Source organism: Centrocercus urophasianus, unplaced genomic scaffold (genome assembly GCF_019232065.1).
Source record: "Centrocercus urophasianus isolate 14NV4802_14NV808 unplaced genomic scaffold, USGS_Curo_1.0 seq_18, whole genome shotgun sequence".
NCBI lineage: Eukaryota > Metazoa > Chordata > Aves > Galliformes > Phasianidae > Centrocercus > Centrocercus urophasianus.
In genome coordinates this window covers 16073326-16096389 of record NW_024884733.1, presented here as the reverse complement: position 1 = coordinate 16096389, position 23064 = coordinate 16073326, and the positions used below count along the sequence as shown (strand labels likewise).

At 36.1% G+C, this 23064-nt stretch overlaps 1 protein-coding gene across 3 annotated transcripts in view; it reads left to right on the top strand.

Moving 5' to 3' along the window:
- Positions 1-23064, top strand: part of PRKACB (protein kinase cAMP-activated catalytic subunit beta) — a 32581-nt gene that overhangs the window by 5619 nt on the left and 3898 nt on the right. For 2 of the 3 annotated variants that reach the window (XM_042819591.1, XM_042819592.1), the window contains 8 exons: positions 11862-11923; positions 12801-12929; positions 16496-16594; positions 17329-17411; positions 18044-18170; positions 20287-20382; positions 21302-21424; positions 22627-22791. In XM_042819591.1, the coding sequence (XP_042675525.1) occupies positions 11862-11923; positions 12801-12929; positions 16496-16594; positions 17329-17411; positions 18044-18170; positions 20287-20382; positions 21302-21424; positions 22627-22791 (884 nt within the window). Of the gene's footprint in view, positions 1-8975; positions 8985-11861; positions 11924-12800; positions 12930-16495; positions 16595-17328; positions 17412-18043; positions 18171-20286; positions 20383-21301; positions 21425-22626; positions 22792-23064 lie in introns of all 3 variants that reach the window. The other variant, XM_042819590.1, reaches the window with a different exon arrangement.

Below are 23064 nucleotides of genomic sequence, written 5' to 3'. Positions count from 1 at the left end.
GGCCAACCTGGAGGGGTGGTCCAGCCCCTACCTGCGTCGCTATGGGCACATGGAGCCGTCAGCTGGACGGGGGGGCTGCATCACCTCCCTGCTGGGAGCTGCTTCTGAGCGAGGGTGAGCCTGCAGCCCTGCTGTGTTGCTGGCAATGCATGGCTGTATTATTCTGTGGATGAAAAGGACCCAAATTATGAGTTGGAAAGTCTCTGGTCACCATCACCAGTGCTGAATTTTTCCTGTTTTTTTTTTTTTTCTTTCCTGTTTTTCCTTAGAGTTGTGTGGTAACTTCCACAGGAATTAAGATTTGTGGAAGTCGGCTATATCAATCTCAGATTTTTCTGCTTAAGTGCTTAATTTCCCCTTTTTTTGTTGTCTTAAGACTGAGTGATTTTAAGGGAATAAATTTCTTAACTGAAACTGGGTGAAAAAGAGACAACCATTCTGGTTGGTTTTTTTTTTTGTTTTGTTTTGTTTTGTTTTTTTTGTGGGCTTGTTTTTTGTTTTTGGTTTTCTTTATCATGGGGTTTTATTCTACAGTTTGCATCTGTACATTATGTTCACCTTGACATCCAGGCTCCCAGGTCCATTGAAAATAAAAATAAATGACTGCAATTTTTACCTAGTGTCAGTTCCCAATCAAAATAGTCTACAAATCAGAAGACTTGTTTTGCCTTAGTGAAAGGTGTCTTGTGCTTCCTGTGAGGAGGATTAGATTATCTTTAGTGTAAACATTTCCCCACTGAAATTACTTCTGCTGTTTGATGCACCTTTGCAGTTGTCTTTGCTGCAGCAGTTCTCTCCTTAAGTGGATAAAGCCAGATGCTCTCCTTTTAAAGGGTGGTCTAGATGAAGTGAAACTGATGAAATAGTAATGTTTTCTTCAATTGCAGGCATGATTGGCCTACTTTTTTTTTTCTTTCCCCCAGGAAAGTTCCAGAGATTTTTTTTTTTTTTCTGTAAAGAATGAAAAAAACTGTTTGCCTTTCAGAGTCCTTGTTTTTCATTTTCTTTGGTTCAGGGTTTGTTTTGTTTTTAATAGCAGAACATTGCTTAACAGATAAAACTGACAGGAAAGGTGCTGTTGTGGTGTTTCACTAGGAAGAGGCTTAATCCTCCTAGTAGCACCAAGTCCACAGTTGAGTTAGTGCTTTCAGTATTGAAAATAAGTATTTGCTGATCCTGAAATTTATGTTCTTAAGATAGTATTCCCCATATGTGTGTACAGATGGAGCAGTATGAGGTGTGCGAGCAATGCTGATAGCCTCTGCTGAGTTATTGTCAGGACTGGAGGCACTGGCAAACAGGAGTGTTTCAGGAATAAGGGTGAAGGGACAGAGTATAAATATCTTAGCTGTGTGTATTGCAACAGTCTTCTAAGAGCAAGTTCACAGTTCACAGAAGTAAATTTGAAACTTCAGCAATTGAGAAATAGAGAGTTGTATCAGAGCAAAGCTGAGTTGGCTGAAGGTTCCCATTTTGCAGTAACAGAACATGTAACAAAGAGGTCTTGAAGCTGAAGACCCGCTGTGCATCTGGGCTGACTGAACTTAGAAACTGATTATGTAGGGAGAGAGACTGGGCTGCATTTATCAGTGCCAGATATATGGTTTGCAGGATAAGAAGGAAGTGATAAGATAGATGAGAAATCTAGAGGCATGTCAGTACTGATACTAAACATGGCATGTATTTTCCTCTCAATACATATAGTTGTGGAGAAAGACCTCCAGTGCTGAAGAGACGGTATAGAAAATGAAAGAGTGGAACGCTCAGGTGCTAGAAATGTGTGCTCCTATGTGTGTCTTGTTGGTTTGAAGGTATCTTCCTTGCAAAAATTTTCCGTTATCAATTTGCTGCTGACAATAGATTAGGGTAACTTCTTAGGTGTTGAGCTGGGTTCATGTTGGTTCTGGCTCTTATATGAAGTATCTGAAGAAAGAAAAAACAGCATGGGTTGCTGCTTTGACATAGTTCTTAAAGTGCCTCCATCCGGAGAACAGTCCCTCAGCATGCTTAGTTTTGAGAAAAGATTAGTTTAATGAAATTTGTGTTACTTCCAGAGGAAAGGGTATTTTAGATGTTGTAATCTTGCATCTCTGTTGAACTGTGGCTTACTCTACTTTCTGCTATGATTCTTACATATATATGCATTACCAGTAAGATTTTCTTCTTGTTGTGTTTTAGTTTATATCTCAAATAGTTTATATAATTATTTGTTGTTAGTTCTTCTAAAAGCTGCTGCTGGTATTGCTGTTGTTGACCAAAGTGTGTAGCATGAATGTCACATCTTTGAGGTTACTAAGGGCAGTTTTGTAACCTGACTAATAGTTTTGATGCTTTCCTTTATTTGTTGCAGTTGTTTTCAGCTCATTAGGAATTCTTAATTTGTGTGTTTTTGTGTTTTTTTATGTACAGTGTGTGAATATTATGTCTTCTTTTTCATCAAAATAAGCACTGACTTTAACCAGTTTTTCTCTACAGTCCCATTCATTATCAGAATGGGTATCAAATACTCTTACCTACTTTTTCCTACCCTAATCCTAAGGAAACAAAATGTTGCTCACTTTGATGTGCTGAATTGTGAAATATGTTTATTTATGTAAGACTTTCTTATTCAGAAAATTCATCTCTGCTATTTGAGGTTATAAAGGAACCTCTTCTGCTTGGATAGAAAAGACAACCCCTTCCTCTAAATACTGAAAATGAATATTGAAATATGTTCTGTGGGAGACATGTCAGTGTTGTGATGTGTCAGATTCTCAAATCTTGCAGAGATGAGCTATTTTGCTTATTTACTCTGACAGCTGTGAAGTTATTGATTCCAAAGCAAGTACTTGGGATCGTGTATGGTTTTATCAATGTGAAGGTTGGAACAAAGTACTTTCATGGGAAGTGGACTTAGAAATGAGTGCAGTTAAACCAAGATTGGTGTATCTACTGTTATTTTGATGCTTCAAAATACTTGAGGGGAAAAAAAAGGAAGAGCAACACAAGAGCTACTCTTTTCAAGTAACATATCCACAAGCATTTATATAGCATCCAACAGCCCCAAAAGATGCTTTGTTTGGAATACAAGCAGCAAATGAATTTAATAAAACTTTATTTACTTCTAAAGAAATGATTATTTGTGCACGAATATATATAGTGATAAGAATGATGTATGAAGTGATAGCTGCTCAATAACTGGTTATCCTTTTTCATCAGTGGACTTTCACTAAAGGGGAAGGGAAGGGAAAGGAGGGGCAGTAATACAGACAGCAAGTTGATGCCAACCAGTTGGCCAGTACTTGTAGCGCAGAGGGATGTACTGGAGTGAAACATAGCAGATAAAATAAACTTTGGCCTGGTGTGGGTTTTTGATGGTAAGAGGAAAATCTGATTATTTTATTTATTCACATTTAACTAGCATAACATGAACCTTTACTCAGAAATATAGACAGTTACATGATGTTTTCTTGTAGTGCCCTAGAAAATTTTGTTCTTGGAACTCATTCTTAAAATTTATTCTTTTTTTTTTTTTTTCCTGCATGGTAACCATGGAAACGTATGCAGTGTAGAAACAGAGGTGTTTGAAATTTCACAATTTGCCCACAGTTTTCAATTTTCTTTGTAAAATGGTACCTGTTACATTTCACAGAGGCAGGAGGTCTTTGCACTACAAATTCTGTGGTATTTGCTACACTTTCGATTATGTGCTGAGGATCAGCTACAACTGTAGAGAGTTGTACTGCATTGATAGCATTTAATTCCTCACAAAACACATCAGTTTATAATAGTTGAGGATTTTATTTGTTAACATTGCTTCACATAACATGATCCAATTTTATATGTGGGGAGTGTCAAGTACTGCATTTCAAAGTCATTTCGTTAAATTACTTATTAATTTAAAATTTTAGGCTAATAGAATTAACCTATCAAATAATTGAAGGTTAATCATTTAAAATTAGAGTTATTACTTAGAAACCTTTTCAGTTAGTCCAGTGCAGTACTTCCAGGCTGTGTTAATCTACCATAAGGTAACTCCTTTAGAAAAGGAGCAGTTCTCTTTGCCACACATGTTTGCCCATTTCCATCCCACTGCCCTTCCCTCACCCTGGGAGAAGCATTCATGTCATGAATACAGCTGGGAGTTTGCTTTGGATTAAAATTAGCTTCCCTTGTCCTCTCCTGCCTCCTGTCCATTACTTTTTAATCTGGCCTCGTTCCCTAACCTGGCTTGGCAGGCAGCCACAGGCTGCTTTTGCTCTTTCAAGGAAGGTCATGATACAGGCAGGAACAAAGCACTGTGGAAGAATGGGATTGGGGTTTTTGGAAGCAGAGCTTGTTTGTACCAGTCCACACTGAGCTGCAACCTTGCAAATCCAATTTTGAACACCTGCTCCTTGGATTTTCAAAGCAAAAAGCATGTGGATTGTTGCAAGAAATGAAACATAAACATGGAAAACATGGAGGTTGTCTCCTGGCAGGCTGGAATAATTCCCATCAGTGAACATTTCAAGGACAGGGAAAGGGCCCATTTTCTTTTTTTTTTTTTTTCCCTCCTAAAGCTTAGTTGTAATGTATTCCAGAAGTAACTGGGCACTTGTTCTAACCGATGTTTTTAGAGAACTGGGAAGAAAAAAGAAAAGACAACATCCACTTCAGTCAAACAGAGACAGTTTGCTAGAATGCTCTCTTCGGAAGGGGAGCTTGGGCAGGAAAGAGAGGTGCCACCATGAAGGACCTTAAGACCCAAAGGGGTGTGATGCACCTTGCATTCAGCAGGCATCTGCCAAATATATCTTAGGTTGCCCATCCTTGCATGTTCTGATCTGAAGCTCATCTGCATCTTCTGTTCTGAAGCTGTTCTGCTCCTCTGTGATGAGATCTTGCATGTAATTGAAAAATTTAGGATTTGACTAATAAAGCTTGGTTAATGGGTTTTGTGTGATTGGTTTCAGCAGAGAGGATGAGAGGCTTTGGTATAACTGGAAAATGCAGCATTATCTACGTGTGTCTTCAGGGAGGAATCGCTTTTTTTTTTTTTTTTAGTGAAGCTTATTCAGTTGTAAATTTTAATGAGGTTTGGTTCAGAATTCTTTTTTTATTTTAAGAAGGTATTTTTTTCCTCTCATCAGTGTTTTCTTTCTGTTAGAAAATGATCTATTGTGAGCAGATAGACCTGTACAACTCTGCTGAGCAGAGCAAGTTCAAGACTCAGTTGTGCTTTTGACTGAATGAGTTTACTGATTACACACTTCTAAGCAATACTTCAGAGATTCATGTTTTAAGTGATTCAGTGTTAGTTGGATTTGATCCTCTCTCCTTGGATTTTTTTCTTTTCTGTTATTCTTTTGACATTAACAGAGTTTGCTCCCTCTGCTTGGACCAGTGCTTTATGATTTAAAATGATGACAGAAGGGAAAAGACTGAAAATTAGATTTGAAAATAAGATTCTTTTTATTTCTCTAATAAAAATAGAAGAAGGAAGAAGAAAGTCAGTCTGTGGCAGTTGCATGCAGTAGAGTTTTATCCACTCAGAATTCAGCAAAGATAGGCATCATCTTCGGTAGCTGAAAATCCAGCTCCTTTGGTTTGCCTGAATCTGTCACGTCTCTTGTACGGGCTGTTGGGTTCAAGGCAGCCAAGTCAAGAGATTAAGAGTAAGTAAGAATTCAGGATTGTTTAATGTATAGCTTAAAACTGTAGCCTGCAGTCCTGAATAGGGGGAAAAAAAAGAAAAGGGAAAAAGAAAAAAAAAAAAAGGATTAATTTTATTTTATAAGACTGATAAAATACTGTCTAGCTCAAGACTTCAAAATAATAAAAGAAGATTTTGCCTGTATGCCATATTTTGCATTGTAAAATGCAAATTATCCTTCTTATTTGTCAATTTACAATGTACCATAATGGTAATTCCAGAATGCACTCCTCTTGAATCAGATTCCAGTGCTTCCCTGGTCTTCAGAAACTGCAGCTGCAGTTTTGCTCTTCATTTACTGTTTATTCTGTTCCTCTCCCTTATTCTCTCTTCACTTTCTATGCTCTTTTGTTCTCTACTTTTTACTACTCCTTCCTAGTATTCCCTGGAAGTGTTTACAGTACGCAGTTAGATTAATTAATTGTACTTTCATTTTAATAGCAAACTTGTAAGAAGTTGGCTGTTCTTATGATCCTTCACTCTGTAAGAACTATAAGTTCTTGTATTTCAGAGGAGTTCCATGTATATAAAATTGAAGGACTTTTTTTATATTGCCGTTGTTAATTTACTAGTTTGTTTTGCACCACCAGTTTTAATGATCATTGAAATTTTAAAAAACTGAATATTAGATCAAAAAGTCGATAGATGAGATGAGAGTTCATTACTCTAGCTTTAGTGACCTTGCAACTCTTAGAGCAGAAACAAGACAATTAACAGAGACAGTAAGTGTGTTTCACCTAAGTAAAAATCTTGTTACAAGCCTTGCTACTGAAAGGTACAAAAGAAATTTAAGACAGGTTAATGGTGTAAGAGAGGGGCTTGAAACTCTTGACTCAAACACTTCCCACTTCTTTCTCAAGTGCGATATCATGACCACGGGATTCACTGAGACATCGGCTTACACCTCAGTGATGTTTAAGGCTCAAAACTATGTTTTTATGAAAATGAAATGTACGTGTATCAGAATCTCTTCACACTTACTCATTTTTCAATTAAATGAAATTTGGATACTTAAATATTCCATTCAATTCCAAACTTCAAGTGATAATATTACAATTTTGGAACAGAAATTGAATTGTATTTTGATAAAGGGCATTTTAAATACCAAGCAGAGATTGGCATTTAGCACAGCATATGAGAATTTGCAGTGGTGCCCAGTGTTTAGTCTTAATCCGTTTAGTTCTTGCTTTTTTTTTTTTTTTTTTCCATAAATCTGTTTAAAAAACTCCCCCCCCCCACCCCCCCCCCCCACCAAAAAAAAAAAAAAAAAAAAAAGGCTTGCTGTCTACTGGAGACACGCTTGAGAATAACAAGCGCAGTGCACATGGGAGGTGGAGAAAGACAAAGTAATTCATGTTAACTCTTCAGGACTTCTCCACCTGTGACCCCTTTCCCCTGTGCCCTAATTGCATCTCTGCAGACACATCCCAGACTGCTTACGTTTTTCAGGAACCTTCCTAGGATTCATTTGCTTTTAAACTATAACAGGCCAGAGTACTCTTTATTTTATAATATTCATCCACCCTTTGTTATTTCTTTTTAACTCTGCTAATTTTTCATGCAAAAGTTCATCCATAAAATAATTAAACAAATGCATTGTGTACTGCATTAATATACCACTAAAAAAAAAAATCTAGTTGCCACATCTGCTGTAGTTTAGAGGGCTGGAGGGTGGGAATGTTGATTTCTTTGTTTTGGGGGGAGTTTATTTTTTGTTTTGTTTTGTGGTATTGGTTTTGTTTTGTTTGTTTGCTTGTTTTTATGGGTGTTTTTTTTTTTTTTTGTTACTTAAAAAATACCTCGTTGTTTGCTAGTAGTGTTACCTGGGAACCTATGGATCTCAAGCTGAAGTTTTAAGTACACAGTTAGTTCCTGGCACAGAGCAGGTGAGGAGCAGCACCTCTCTGAACCAAAGAAACCATCTGCGGGTTTCCCTTTGGTGTTCTGAACAAGCACCTTTTCATCATGTTGGGACCAGATGGTTTTTGTCGCGTGAAAACAGGGCTTATTTGAACAGGAAGCTCTTGCATTCATTATGACCACAGACAGTTAAAAACTAACTGGTAACTGTCATTGTCTGGCACTGTGTGTGGAAGTGGCTGTGTTTTATTATGAACTTGATCTATTTCTGTCCTGCTCTCTGCTTCCCTTTAGAAGGCTTTCCCACTTATCACCATTTTCCCTTTGTTATGGGTACAGATGTCCTTTGGCCTAGTCTCAACATCATCCGCAATACACAAGTGGCAGCATTTGGCCCTGTGTGCACCTGTAGGATTCCCTTTGACCAGACAGAGGTTATTAAACCTGTCTTTCAGTTTTATAAAAAGTTTTCAGTCTTCACTCCTTGGTCACTACTCCACTTCTTAACTATATTTTTCTCAACCTCCCCTGATTTCCTGCTGCGGTTTTGGATGTTTGCCTTGCATGAAACTTGCTTCTGCTAAGGGCTGAGACTGCCAATGAGAGCTAGGTCAATGGGGCCTGCTCATGCTCACTGGTCTGTGTGTAGCCTGTTTGCTCCCAGCTGGTTCCTTACTGGTGCTCCCAGAATTTTTGGCTGTGGCTCTTTTGTGCCTATCTCATAAAATTAAATCGTATTTATACAGCTACTGCAGAGAACTCAAGTACACGTTGCGCTTTGGGTAGGGTAACTTCATCTGTGTGATTCAGGCTTCTCAAATGGTTTTGTTGCTGCTGTTGGGTAATGGGATTGAAATGCAGTTTTGAATTTTTTGGGGACTGTTTTCCATTTCTGTGCTGCCCACCACATGGTGTGCAGTTCACACATGTCGTCTTTTGGAGCGAAGCGCTAAGTAGTGGGAAGATCACCCAATTCCAGGTTTTATAGTGAATGCTGCAGTGAAGATAGATACACTTTTATTAGCAACAGTTCCTTGGATGTGTGTGTGTCTTGGAATAGGTTAATTATTAGAGATGCCAGCTTGATCTTCTGAAATTTTTTAAGCTGTGCTTATTTCTGTGATGCAACATCTTTTTTTCATATCGAATTTAGCTGCCTTTGGTGTGTTGTTTTTCTTTTCTTTCTTTTTTTATTTTTCATTTGTTAATCTTTGCTCAAACATTCCGTGGTGTAGCGTGAGTCATTCTGTCTGTGTGGGAAAGGACTGGTTTGTTGCAGGGTTCAGCCCTGAGTGGGGAGGGGAAAGGGTGAAATGTATTTATGTTTTCTATGTGTTTGTTGTGGAAATGCATAAAACATTTTTTTTTTCTCTTTCTTTCCTCTCTTCATCATCTCATCTGTGTGGGTGAATGTTCCTGCAAACCCTTTGGGGACCTATAGAGACCTTTGGTATGCTCATTCTTTCATTAGTGCCCAAAGTCAGATGCTGGGAACAATTTAAAGATGAAAAAATAGAGGGGGGTAATGGGGGTCTCATTGTAGCAATGTGAAGTGGCTAAAAATGTGCACTAAAGGAAAACTTCAAACTCATCATTTAATGTTTATTTGCAACATCAAAATAATATCAATGGCTACTATAGACTACAACTAGTTAGCATAAATTTGGATTTGGCACTAGAAAGGTAGAAATGAAGTGAGTTCTGTATCAAGAGGTTGTTTCATGATCAAAATCCATTTTTTAAAAATATCTGTTTTCAGAATTGACATAAGTGCGTGCATTTAAGTTGCCTAAATTATTTTGGAAGTCACCTCCTGAATTTCGATGTGGTGTAAAAACCCAAGTGACTTCTGAATGTGAGAACCAGGCAAAATTTGATACATTTTCTCTTGAAAGATGAGGGCATCGTGAATAAATTAATACCATTAGGTAGCTTTCTTTTGTAAACACACGTTCAGTGCCTCTTTCTGAAAAAGGAACGTAAGTAGAGTAAGTTAAATGTTCTCTGTTGTAGGAGAGCTTGTGGCTTCTTGATTTTTCTAGAAACTAGGCTTCTTCTTCCCATGAATCCACAGTTTGAATATTTCCATCTGGATTTCAATTTTTTTCATAAACATTCTTTTTTCATAAACATCCATAAGAAGAACTGAAACAGAGATGATTACATAAAAATGTCATGGTATATTTTTATAAATACTGAAAATTATATTCCAGTGCAAGAAATGCAGAAACATGAAGTATTTCTTTATATGAACAATGGAAATTTTGCAAGGGATATTTAAGACATGCTGTACCATAATAACATGAGCAAATTAAAACTTCATGTTTTGTCTATGCTTTGTATTTTTAAAACAGTGTTAATTAATTGTCTACAGCTGCTTAGAAACATAGAATTATTGACATTTGAAAAGACCACTGTTTGTATAGTCCAACTGTCAACGCATCACCACCATGCCCACTAAACTATGTCCCTGAAAATTTGAAGGCCCACAAGTCTGAAGGTTTGGCTTTTTTGGTAATTGTACTGATCATCTTAACTTTTTTTTCTTGACATTAAGAAAAAAATAAGTCGTATTACTTTGGAGTCAACTTACACTAAAAAAAAAAAAAATTGCAGGTAGTCATCAAACTAATCAGTTGTCATCTCAGTACTCCTAGTGGAAGAAGAGGATCATTAGACCTGAACTTAGACATTGCTAGGTTCCTTTTTTGTGTAGAGAATTCCATGTTATAGGATATCCAGTCTTTTTTTCAGATGAGGATCTTTAGATCATTGAATGATGAGGATTGATGATCCTCATTTTGAGAATGCCCTGATTTCCAATATTCCCAATAGCCCCAAAAATTTCAAAACAGTAAGACATTTTCCCTACTTGGGACAACTGTCAAACGTCTTATTGGCTCCCCACTAAAATACATTTAACTTACAGTCAGTTTAAATGCCAATTTAATGTAATTCCTTTGGCATAAAATGTTTTTCTATTCTACTTACACATAGGTTTAAAGTAATAGAGAGAAGGAATACATTATCACGTGTTCCTCTTAAGATAAAATTACTGTGCATGTCTCATGTTTTAAACACTTTTCTAACCTTGAGGTCTGCCAGCTCTTTTGACATTTTGTCTAAAATTTGCCTTGCATTGATGCTATTCTATAGGAGTCAGTGATGGAGGGAGCTGCAAGCCCCCCTTTCTTGAGTATTTTGCTACAGTTGAATCCTATAGCACAGGTGAGAGGGAAAGAAAACCAGAATTAGTGACCAGTCTATTCCAAGGCTGCCGTTGTTTTTATCACTGCAGATACTGCACCGGTCACAGAAAAATGGTAAGAGAAAAGGTCTCTATGAGCTTCAGAAAGTGAAATGCAGATCCAAAACTGTAAAATTCCAGATACTGGCCAGAATAATCTTGACACGTTGCTGAGTATTTTTAGAAATTGCTTAGGTCTGAACATTGCAATACACAAAATCCACTGTTATTAATATTTCATTATGTGTAGTGACTCAGAAAACACAAAAACAGTATGATATTTTCTTCTCAATTCTGTGACTTTTTCAGAATCATGGCAGTTTCTGAAATGCCTCTCATTTATGACTATGCATTAAGTAACCTACTTTGATCTGGCTGATAATTGATATTCAGAGAAATACAAGAAGTGAAAGATTATCTGAACCAAAAATGTTGGTGCACATTTTAAATGGTCATCTAGAACTTTGCATTTATTCATTCCTTGTGTCTCAGTGCAAAATTAAGAATACTTACTCTCTGACTGTGGGCACATCTAACGTGCAGTGTTGTTGTAGCCCTGTGCTTTGTCTTTGCTTGCAGTAATGCTGTGCTTTTGGTACTGGAGCTTGCAAACAGCCTTTATTTAAAGGTGATGGGGTGGAGGGAAAGCAATGAGATTGAAATAAGTCTTAATAAGTTGAAAGAAAAGGAAAAAAAAAAAGAAGTATTATTATTTCAAATTATCCTTGTTGAATGGCTACTTATACATCAGGTGTTTGTGGTTTTTTCCCAATCAAATTAAGAAAGTTTTGTATCACCTTAAAGCCTGCTTGCTTACACAGTATTTTGAGCTACTACAGCTGGTGTAGTTTAATTAAAGTGTGTGGAATAATGTAACTACTCCGGGAAGCTTAGAGATCACCTGGAGATAATTGTAGGATTCTGAGACATTGGTGCTCACCATAGAAGATACAAAATAGTATCTTAAGAACTGAAGATTGGAATTGATAATGAAATTCATATATTTTGTAAACAGTGCATCTCTATCACATCCAAGATGACTTACATTAATTAAAATGTTGGTTTTGTGTGTGTTTTCAGTGAAAGAGTTCCTAGCCAAAGCCAAAGAAGACTTTTTAAGAAAATGGGAAAGCCCACCTCAGGTATCACTTAATAATTTAATAATTTTCTCTATAGCATTTTTTCATATAAGTGTGGATCAGTGTAATGAGCAGCAGAAAAGACTGAAATAAGTTTAATGCATTTTTCAAAAGAGTTTCCATTTTGAATGTTAATTTTGTCACTGACGTTTGTCAGGAAAGACTCAGACCTCCAGACTAAGCTGATGAAATGGTCGTACTGAGCAACTGCTTTTTCTTGCACTGAATTATGTTTGCCATCAACATGAGAAAACTCAAAATCAATGGTCATATTTTACCTGGCTCTTTGTAGCAGTAACCATTGGCGAATCTGTAATTTACCTTGCTGATATTTTCTTATGTTGTTAATAAAGAATATATTGCATGAAGCTTGTGGGCAGGCTGAGGAGCTTGGAAGAATAATCTGTTCAGAGACTGAGGGGAGTGGGCTTTTTCATAGAGAGGAGGGATGGGGACAGTGGAAAGCATGATGCTATTTTATTGAAGCAGCATTTGAAATACTTTGATAATGAGTAACTGAGGAAGTTTTGTCAGTGATATTTCTTCCAGACAATTTATATGTGGTTTGGTTCTAGGATTTTGCTCTAATTTTCTGCTTTGTGGAGCACTGGGGAGTTTGTTTATTTATTTGTGCCTTAAATTCGTGATCTACTTACTGTTAGTCTCCCTCTTACTAAGCATTTGTCATCTGTGTAGACAAATTATTGAAATGTTAATACAACTCAATTAAGTCTTTTTGTTTTAATGAGTGCAATGTAAAATATAAAATCTTATTAAAATTTGATAGGCATGACAACATAAAACAGCACTAGGTTGCCTATATTTTGTTGTATCTTGATGTTAGATTGTAAATAATATCATTTTATCCCTTTACGTGTAGAATACTGCTGGCCTAGATGATTTTGAGAGGCAAAAAACTCTTGGAACAGGATCATTTGGGAGAGTTATGATGGTGAAGCATAAAGCCACAGAACAGTATTATGCCATGAAGATACTGGACAAACAAAAGGTTGGTGCAATTTTTACTGCGTTTTTGTGGTTCAGAAGGGTTTGATGTAGACAAAATCTGGTGGCTGTGACTAAACTGTGTTTCTCTTGTACAGTTGCACAAATTTTAATGTGTAATTTAATAAAGACTCCTTTATAAGACTTAGGAAACTAAACTTTATAGCATAAATTCTGGCATTACTTTTACTTGAAAGAGCTCTTTTTTTTTCTTTCAACTTTAGCATTCTCTTATGAATGTTTCCTAACTTCTTTTTTTTTTTTTAAAGACAGAAAATATCCACTTAAATTAAAAAGACTTCCCAACACAGTACAAATGAAAGGCCATTTGAAATGCTATTTGAAATTTGAAAGGCTGTTTGAAATGATTGACCATTTCAACACTTCATTCCCTTATTATGTCTGATGAAATTCTGCAAGAAGTCTCCCTGTAAAACAGGGTGTGATGAGTGAAAGCATCCTGTGCCTGTGGGAAGAGCCGGTTATCTGACTTGGAAAATTGGAAATTGGATAGCTGTAGCTATAAAATTATCTGGAAAAAAAAAAAAAAAAAAAATCACATTGTTAATGCTTGTAGTGGATTTACAATAAAACATTCTCACAGGCTTAAAGATATTTGCAACTAGTTATGTTGGTTCTCCATTAGGAAGCTAGGTGGCTTGCTGTCTGCTGTTCCATGATGAAGTACACAAGTCAATTATCATGTTAGTTTTCTTCCAGTGCTCGGGCTGGAACCAGGCCTTGGGCATTTGAATTACCCTGTGTACAAACCTTGATGTCAGCATCTGGTCCCATGGTGCCAGGTGCTGTGTTGGCAGTCTGCAGCCACACTGAGCTGTCGATTCCAAGGAAAGCTCTTTACACCCTGGTGTTGTCCAGCTCCTTGAGAACTGGGGAGCCCTCTTGCAAAGAAGCCTTATTGCAGTGTTCCAGTCTCTTCTGATTACCAAGGCACATTAACCAAGTGTGGGATGTGGAAACATTGCCTCTCTAGCCCAGCCAGCTTGCCCTTGGGATTTTTAGGCATAGAGAAATCAGTCACTTCTTGTTCTGGGGCTGGCTGCATTGCTGCCCTTTGTTACCATAGAGGATCACAGGGAAGTCCAGCTGCTGTTATACAAACAAGGAAAATGGCTAGGAGCTCAGTCATTTCTGAAAAGGGTTTGCTTTGTATTTTAATTGCAAGAACTACTTCTTGGTAGTGGTTTCCTGTTAATCATCTCTTTATCAAATACACAGCTATATTTCCTTTTGGAAATTTCTGCCAGTTTCAGTAAGTTTTATGGAGAATTTATGAGTCCTTCGTCACAAAGGACAGATCATCATGGAAATATTTGAAGGAATATTGAACAGGATGGATGGCCAATGCGGTGACTATTTTTTTTTTTAACAAAACTTAAGTCTGGTTCATTAGGATAGGAAAGAAATATGTAGTATATATTGAAGTAGCCAGTAGTTTTGTTAGTAGGGTTGTTATTCTTTTATTTTTCTGCCTTGACCTAGCAAGGATGTAATATATGAAGGCCACTGAAAGTGATGCCTCCTATTTATCTCTGCGGAAATAATGACAGATACGAAGAGCACAAAAACACCATAAGACAGAGGAAATAGCTACAGAATTCCATTTTTCAATATTGTCACCACCATTAGCTGTGCGTTTTTGCCAGCAATGAACAAGGGCCTGCATGCTGTGCTCACAGGGTTCTGTAACAGTGGTGGTGACCACTGTCACTGTCAGCACTGCTGAAATGCACCACCCACTGTCTCACTGTGCTCAAATCCTGTTTGTTTTCCAGAAATGTTCAGTAAGCATTGATGAATGTCAGTGGACACAATTTCTTCCACTGGAAGGAGTTCATTGACACTCCTTTGCTTCATATGCACCTACATGTCAGACTCCATGCTGTCAAACTGCCCCTTTGCTGCCATCTGCCACATGGCAACAACATGTAATGGGGTATTGGTGGGAGGATTCAGCCTCTACTGCCATCCCACCAACATCTACCTCTGACTTTGTCGGCCAACATAACAAAATAGAAGGCAAGCTTTCAGAGCAGACCTCATAAGAATGCATACTTTCATTACAAAATTGCTTTTGGAAGATAAGTAATGTTAACAAAAGCTCAGACCCAAGCAATTTATGAGTTAAACTGCTGGTGTGGATATCATTGATCTAGAAGGTGACGTTGGACATGCCTTTAGCCAGAATTCAGTGAGAGCAAAGCTGTGTTAGCTGAGGCTCCAATTTGATAGCATGAAGTGCTAAGTAGCAGTCTCGGCCTGTGGTATTGCTATGATCACCCTCCACTATTTCTACAGCAGAAGCTGCAGAAAGGGTTAAATCTTATCTAGAAGCTGAATGCTTTGCAGTATCAAACTGTAACCTTAGTTTGCTGTTTTTGGTGGTCAAAACAATTCCAGTGCCATAGCTTTTTGGGGACAAAGAGGACACTTCCCATGAGTGAGCTGATTGATAGTGCTTGCTTTTTTTCCTGCTGTTCTTATGCCTCAGTGCAAATTTTTGATTTGATCTAAAAATTCTTGATTGAAAAGAGATTTAATACTTTTAATTCAATACAGAAATAATACAATTTCTTTTGTATGACATTTCTTACAAAAAAAAAAAAAGTCACCATTTTTAATACTATTTTCATTCAAAGGATAGTTAAATTTAAACACCGTTTTAGTCAGGACTGGAGTATCGTGCTTATCTGTTATTTATAGCACTTACATTTGCTTTCCAAACTTGTGAAAACAGACTTATTTTCATCAGCCTTGTACATTTTCGTGTTTCCAGTGCAGAAAAAAAGTGTGACTTTATGTCATTCTGAAGATACAGATAAATTAAGTAATATGGATGAAGTAAAATGGGGCTTAACATCAGGAAACAAATTGCTAATTCCCAAGAAGTGATCAGCAATCTACCACTTGCTGCCTTGCTGGTAGCTTAACACTGTAATGTATTTCAAGAAGGTAGCATTTAATTTTTTAGTTTTGTCACCAAGCAGTTTGATATAATGCAGAAAAGCAAAATTCATTGAAATGTCACTGAAGTAACTGTTCATAAGAATGGAAACTTTGAATGTATGTTTTCCTTAGTCTTCTCCTCACTAATGTGTGAACTCTGTAAAGTAAATCAGTTTACTTTGTTCACTTGTAACAAAATTCATAATTAAATACATGATGCAATTTCCTGCCTTTCTTAGCTAAGTCAGAATTACTCGATTTTTACTGGGTTGTCTTGCTGCGGAAGTATCTCTGTTATAAGATCAAAGAATTCTTACGAACATGTAAAAAGATGTTTTCCTTACAGATTCTTATCCTCAGCAGGTAGGAAGAACTGGTGTTTCTTGAGTTATCTGCAGACCATATAACATGAGTATTACTCTTTAGAATGGTTATCCTTCTCATTCCTTTCTCATTACTTCTACTGTGCCAATAATCTGTTAGGATTTTGGCTGTCTGTAAAGATATGTGCTTGTTTTCAAATGATTTTGTTGTTCTGAAAAATATATTGGTGATTATAAAATGTCATAGGCTGGAGATTTTTTTGGTTTTTTTCTGTACTAGGTTGTCAAGCTGAAGCAGATAGAACACACACTGAATGAAAAGAGAATATTACAAGCAGTGAACTTCCCTTTCCTTGTAAAACTGGAGTATTCTTTTAAGGTAATCAATACTTTGAAAGTAATTATTTGAGTTTCTGGGCAGTACATGACCAAACTTTAGGAAAAATTGTAGTTGTTATGCAGCTTATTTGTGTGAGATTGTTATCTGGAGCAGGATTCAGTGGCAATCTTAGTGAGAACTTCAAGATTAGCTTCTAACTCCAAGACAGCATGTGCTTGTTGGTCTGTAAAGAAATCAAGTATTTTGCTAATAGTGATATGTGTCCTGTGAATATTTACTACTTTTTAAAATTATTTTTATTTTTATTATAGCATTTTAAACGAACAGACATTCTAGCTTAATGTTTATGACTTTGAGGTTTGGGGATGGAGCTATAGGAGATGAGAATATTATAGGCTTAAGATTATATTGTAATAATATAGTCTATGATATTGTAGACTTAAGAGTGCAAGTACATAGTTTGTGGTCAGCATTTCACTCTTTGCTCCTTCATATCATTCTACACCATTCTGTGTCAGGAGCCCACTAATTATCGTTATATCGTTATATTTTAATATTAATTTTAGTAGATTTCTTGACATTCTGATACTCCTTTTTGTCGAGTGTCAGCATTTTTCCAAGAATTTTTTACCTGTGTTTCTTTTTATTTATTAAGGTCATTGGATGGCTATAATTTTTCACTTTCATTCTTTACTAAAATATACTGTATCTTGGAATTATAAACACTATAGAATGTCTAGTACATATTTATGTGTATTTATTTGCTTCTTTAGGACAATTCTAATTTATACATGGTAATGGAGTATGTTCCTGGTGGTGAAATGTTCTCACATCTAAGAAGAATCGGAAGGTTCAGGTAAGAAGTCTTACTAAAAATATTCCTTCAAAAATAGTTATACTGCTAATGTGGGAAGAGTTTCATAAAATGTGTTACTGTTAATGAAAAAGTTCTGAAGGGATAAGTGCATTTAAATTTGCCTTCTTTTAGCAGACTAATATATGCAATGAAAAAATTATAATTAATTTTCAGTTTTTTTAATACAGGTGTTAGTAATCTAGGCATAGTAGAATCTAGGAACTGCTTTTTTTTCTATTTTTTTTTCCATTTCCTAATTCTTGTAATTAGGAATTGTTATGCACATTGGCACTGAAACTGATAATGGTTTCGAAAAGTGAAGTTTAAAATCTGAGTTTTTTTAAGTTCTATGCGGTACAGTACAACCATCTTGATTTGAAAATATATTTTAAATGCAAAACCTAAGAAATTAGATTTAATGTATGGAAGTATCAGTTCTAAAGTATTTGCTGGTTGTTTTTGCAGTGGTTGGGGGAGGGTTGTGTTTGATATAGATTTTTGTTTGGTTTTTCTTTTTGTTCTTAGTATACAATACAAGAACTGATTAAAAGATCTGTCTCTGGCAATCTGGTGGTTGTTTCAGTATTTTGGCATAGCACTGAGTTCCTTAATATTGTTTTAATTCTTCACAGTGAACCACATGCACGGTTTTATGCAGCTCAGATAGTGCTAACATTTGAGTACCTCCATTCATTAGACCTCATCTACAGAGATCTAAAGCCTGAAAATCTTTTAATTGATCAGCAAGGATACATCCAGGTATGGTAGTCTTCATGTATTTGGGGAGTGGACTCTCATTTCACAGTGCATTTAGGTAACTGTAGCAAATATGTTTAGAATAAGTGAGCTGGTTGGCATGTTAGCATATGCTATGGGGCATCACTGAGCTGAACTTCCTGTGACCGAAACAAAGTATGTGCATGTTCATTGCTTATGCCAAGTTGTCAGGATTCTCCCTGTGGTCTGCGGTGAGGAGGAGGTGATGATGTGGCTCTGTTCATCTGAGCTATATTATACATCTGCCCTAAAATGAGAAGGTACCCTACAGTGTCTGATTCTCTGCATTGTCTATATAAGCAGTTGAAGATGATTAGATGTCAACATCTGCAGTATAGTACTTAATTTCAGGCAGTACTTAGTCTCACAGCATTGTAGAGCCCATAACCTTCTCGGCAATTCAGATCAGAATTGCAGTGCTGCAAATGATTTGTTTTACAACAGCTTCTCAGCACCGCTTCAACTTCTTTTTAGTTTCTCTGCTTGTGATCAAAACGGCGAATGGGAAAGTGATGTACAGCAACAAGCATTCTGCAGTACCTTGCGGTTCTTACACTGTGGAAGCTTCTCTTCCCTCGTAGTGTCACCTTTAGCCTAAGTCTAACAGTAAAATAAATTATGAAAACATGGAGAGAAGTGGAAAGGACTCTTAACTTGAGCTTTTTTAACAGTACAGTAATACTGCATAGAAAACAAAATAACACTGTAGAGAGAAGAGAGATATGAATTTCATTAATGTGGATAAAGAGTACCATGAACATAAACCTATGAATGTCTTCTGTAGAACTGCTGACTCTCTGTATTGAACAATACATTTTTATGATGGTGGGCAAATTGCAAATGGTAGCAGAGCCAGCAGTCAGTCTTCCCATGGCAGGTTCTTTAGTTTCTGCTTCTAAACAAAGGGAGTTTGATGTTCATGTGTTCATGCTGCAGTTCCAACTAAACTTTGTTTAAAAGCTCCATTAGTTTTCTTTTTGAATTTTAAAACAGTTACTTGTTTGTCCCATGCCTGCAGTATATTCTTACTCAGATTAATATGTATTCACCAACACAGCAGGAATTCTTTGCTGACTGAAGCAGGTCAGCATGTTTGCTCTCTCCATTCAGTTGCAGGTGTGATTGCTGTTGTTTCTATGAAAAATGAAGCAAAAGCTGCCTTGATAGTTTGGCATTTAGCTTGTTAACTATCTCTGTGTGACCTTACTGTATCAGAAACATTGACACAAGTTGTTGTGTAATAGTGATACCAAGAAGGAGGAAATAAAAGGAATGGATCCTCAAATAAGCAAAGACTTGATAGGTTGAAACTGGTCCCAGAATTTCAAAAGTAACCTGCTGGCTTCCATATGTATTCTGCAATATGGTCCAGGAAAACTCCCAGCGTGAAAGATGAAATAGCATGCAAAGTTCTGAAAACTTACTGCAGAAAACATGACAAGTGGAATGAAGAATCCTTAACTGCCAAGAACTTGTCATTTGTGACTACAGTTACAGCTACATTTTCCCCACATACACAATCTTCAGATAAGTAAGCTGGGTTCTGGTGATGCTTTCAAAGATATTCAGAATGAGAAGTTACTGGAAGACCTCTTCTACATTCTCATATTCCCACACTATTTTTTCCTTATAACTTTCATACACTTCTGCTATGAAAACTTCCCCAAGATTCTCTGATATCTTAACCCTTTTTGTGATTCATTTATTTGTCAACTGAGGGAAAAAATGAATATCTTGTTTATATTTACATTCTTAGAATTTTTAGCGGTATAAGCAGTCTGATGTGAAAAGTAAAAGAAAATATATTAATATTTTGTGGTACGTACAGATGAGGGAGTTGTAGCTCCTACTGATTATTGAAATTCTAAACAGAAGAGTTTTCGAGGGAGAGAATATTTATTTTTGTGTTATTTATTTTATCATGAAAAAAAAACAAAACAAAACAACTGTAAGTGAATTAAAATTACTGGAAAAAAGTTGCCATATAGGATGCATGTGACTGTGTGATAGCGTGTGATCTGACACATAAATTTTTCCCATGTATAAAATTCCTCTCCAAAATATTTCAGAGGTACTTAATTTTAAATTCTGATGCCAGGTCACGGACTTCGGCTTTGCAAAAAGAGTAAAAGGAAGAACTTGGACGTTATGTGGGACTCCAGAATACCTGGCACCTGAAATAATTCTCAGCAAGGTACATCAGTTCTATAAATGATAATTGTCCGTCATGTATTTGGTGTGATTAAAAGATATTACCTAATTATTAATCTCTGAGGGATGAACAGTTGCTGGTAGTTGAAAATTCAAATTATTGACAAGTTGTAGTGAAGTATACAAAATGCAAGTTTTGCATCATAAGTGTTAACAGACTAAAAGAGGAGCTCCAGAACTGCGTAATGGTTGAATCAGTAGTCATTGAAAAACTACTTGCAGTGTTTTATGTTTAAAGCACATGAATCAAACATGGAAAAACACCGGTCTTGCATGTAAATTATACGCAGCCTCATACTTGTACTCTATTTGAACACTGAAGAAATCTTATAGCTGTGGTATCTTTTAATGTTTTGCAAAAGAAAAATTTTTATAGTTCATGGAACTGTTCATTATATTCATAATCTTGTTAAATTATTCACTGAGTAGTTTAATTAAATACCCTTTGTAGGTCTTTAAACAGAAAAAAATTTTACTTTAGGAGAAAGTGTTGGATGTTTTTGGTTTTTATGATGTTAGACCTATAAAGCAGCAAAGGAAGTTGCAATGCCTCTGTTACAAATTCTCCATAGTTGATTATTCAAGAACAACTGAGTCTTGACCTTGAGCTTTGTAAAAGATCTCAGAGGGAGCACATGAAATTGGGGCTAGGAGGGTTTTCTGTATTTATATATTCTATATATCCAATATCGCTGGGAATCAACACAAGAATTTGTGCGAAGTATTTTGCTTTCATTACAGTATTGCTGTTAAAATTGGAGAACTTCAGTTTGTTTTGAACTAGGGTGTATTAAATAAGCAAAAATATATATATTTTTTATATTTTCTTTCTTTACAATATATAGCAAATGTTAAACTCTTTTAAAAATGGTGCTAACTGTGTTTTTTCTGGTTTTATCCAGGGTTACAACAAGGCAGTGGATTGGTGGGCATTAGGAGTGTTAATCTATGAAATGGCAGCTGGATATCCCCCATTCTTTGCAGATCAACCCATTCAAATTTATGAGAAGATTGTTTCTGGCAAGGTAAGTAAAGACTCTGTATGTTTTCATAAGCACAGTTTGTTTTTCACTGTGTTTGTAGTACCTGATTTTTATGTGGAGTTGATGCAAAATTCACTGGATGCTATGGACACTGAGCAATTTGGAATGAATATAGCAGAGGACTGGAATTGGATGATCTTAACGGTCCCTTTCCAAACCAAACTTTCTATGAATATGGGAAGAATTTGTAGTGAATACTTATTAGGTACAGGCATTGTGATAGTAACAATAACCAAAGCTTTAAGAATCCAGGTGTTTGCAGCCTGCACAGTTCCCTGACATCAAATTTAAAATGCATATTTTTAAATTTACAGCACGGTATTATTATACCTTTCTATGCTTGGAAAAAAAATGATTCAGTAACTATTAACAACCACTCACCAGTACGTTGTTTACCTCGCTATTTTCTTTATAGAAATGTCTTTATAGCTTTTGAGAAGCTCTAAAGTGTTTCCATAATTCATAGTAGTTCTCTTCTGCAGCAGCTAAGTGCTGTAGTTTTGATGGTTTTTGTTTGTTTGTTTGTTTTTGTTGTTTTCAAATTTTACCTATTTTGCTTTACATATTTACTGTTTATCATCTGATTTGTTCTTAAGTCCATGAGTGGATGGCTGTGGAAACAGCACTGGACTCGAGCACTGGAAACTCTAGTATTCTGTTCTCATATATCAGTATATTTGTATCTCATATCTCAGTATATTTCCTTTAAACCTTAATTTAATAGTTTAATTTGTTGTGCATTTAGTTCATTACTTAGAATACTTGGTGTATATGAATGTTATTACTATATATATTCTATCTATATATGCACACAGAGTGTGTGTGTATGTATTACTTGTATATACGAATTGCATATGTAGTGTGTTTATGCATGTAATTTAAAAATTGGGTCCCAGAAATTAGTTGAGAATGCCTTGAAATGTGGTTGTGTTGTTGTGAAACTAGTTAGTAATATTTAGATTTAGCTTTTACGTCTTTGCTATATTAAATTAATATTTTCCCCCCAACTCAATCAAATCTAGAAAATTCCAGATCAGAAAATGATAGATGGAGAAGGTAATGCTATTGGTAAAGGCTTTCTGAAGCAGAAAGTGGCACCAGTGCTTCTCTTTGCATGAACATTGTTTTGCTTATACAAGGGAAGAATCAAATCTGTACATTAATGTTGTGGATGTACATTTCAGGTAAGGTTCCCATCACACTTCAGTTCAGACCTAAAGGATCTTCTAAGAAATTTACTCCAGGTAGATTTGACCAAACGATATGGAAATCTCAAGAATGGTGTAAATGACATAAAGAACCACAAGTGGTTTGCGACTACAGATTGGATTGCCATTTATCAGAGAAAGGTAAGACACTTCCTGAATCAAATGAGAAGTTGAAGTCAAATTTCTAATTATTTTGTTAATTTTAGCGTTCTTAAATGTGTAATTTTTCAAATGAGAAAATGTGAAAGTAGTTGAACATATAAGATTGAGGATTATATATTGATTGAATTATGTTTGTTTCTTGTTGCCATTTTATCCTGGACCTCCATATACTCATGTTGTCTTAACACATGTTTGTGCTTTAGTCTATTCCTGGAATATCTCAGAATGAGCCATCTCCTGCCTCTCTTGCTT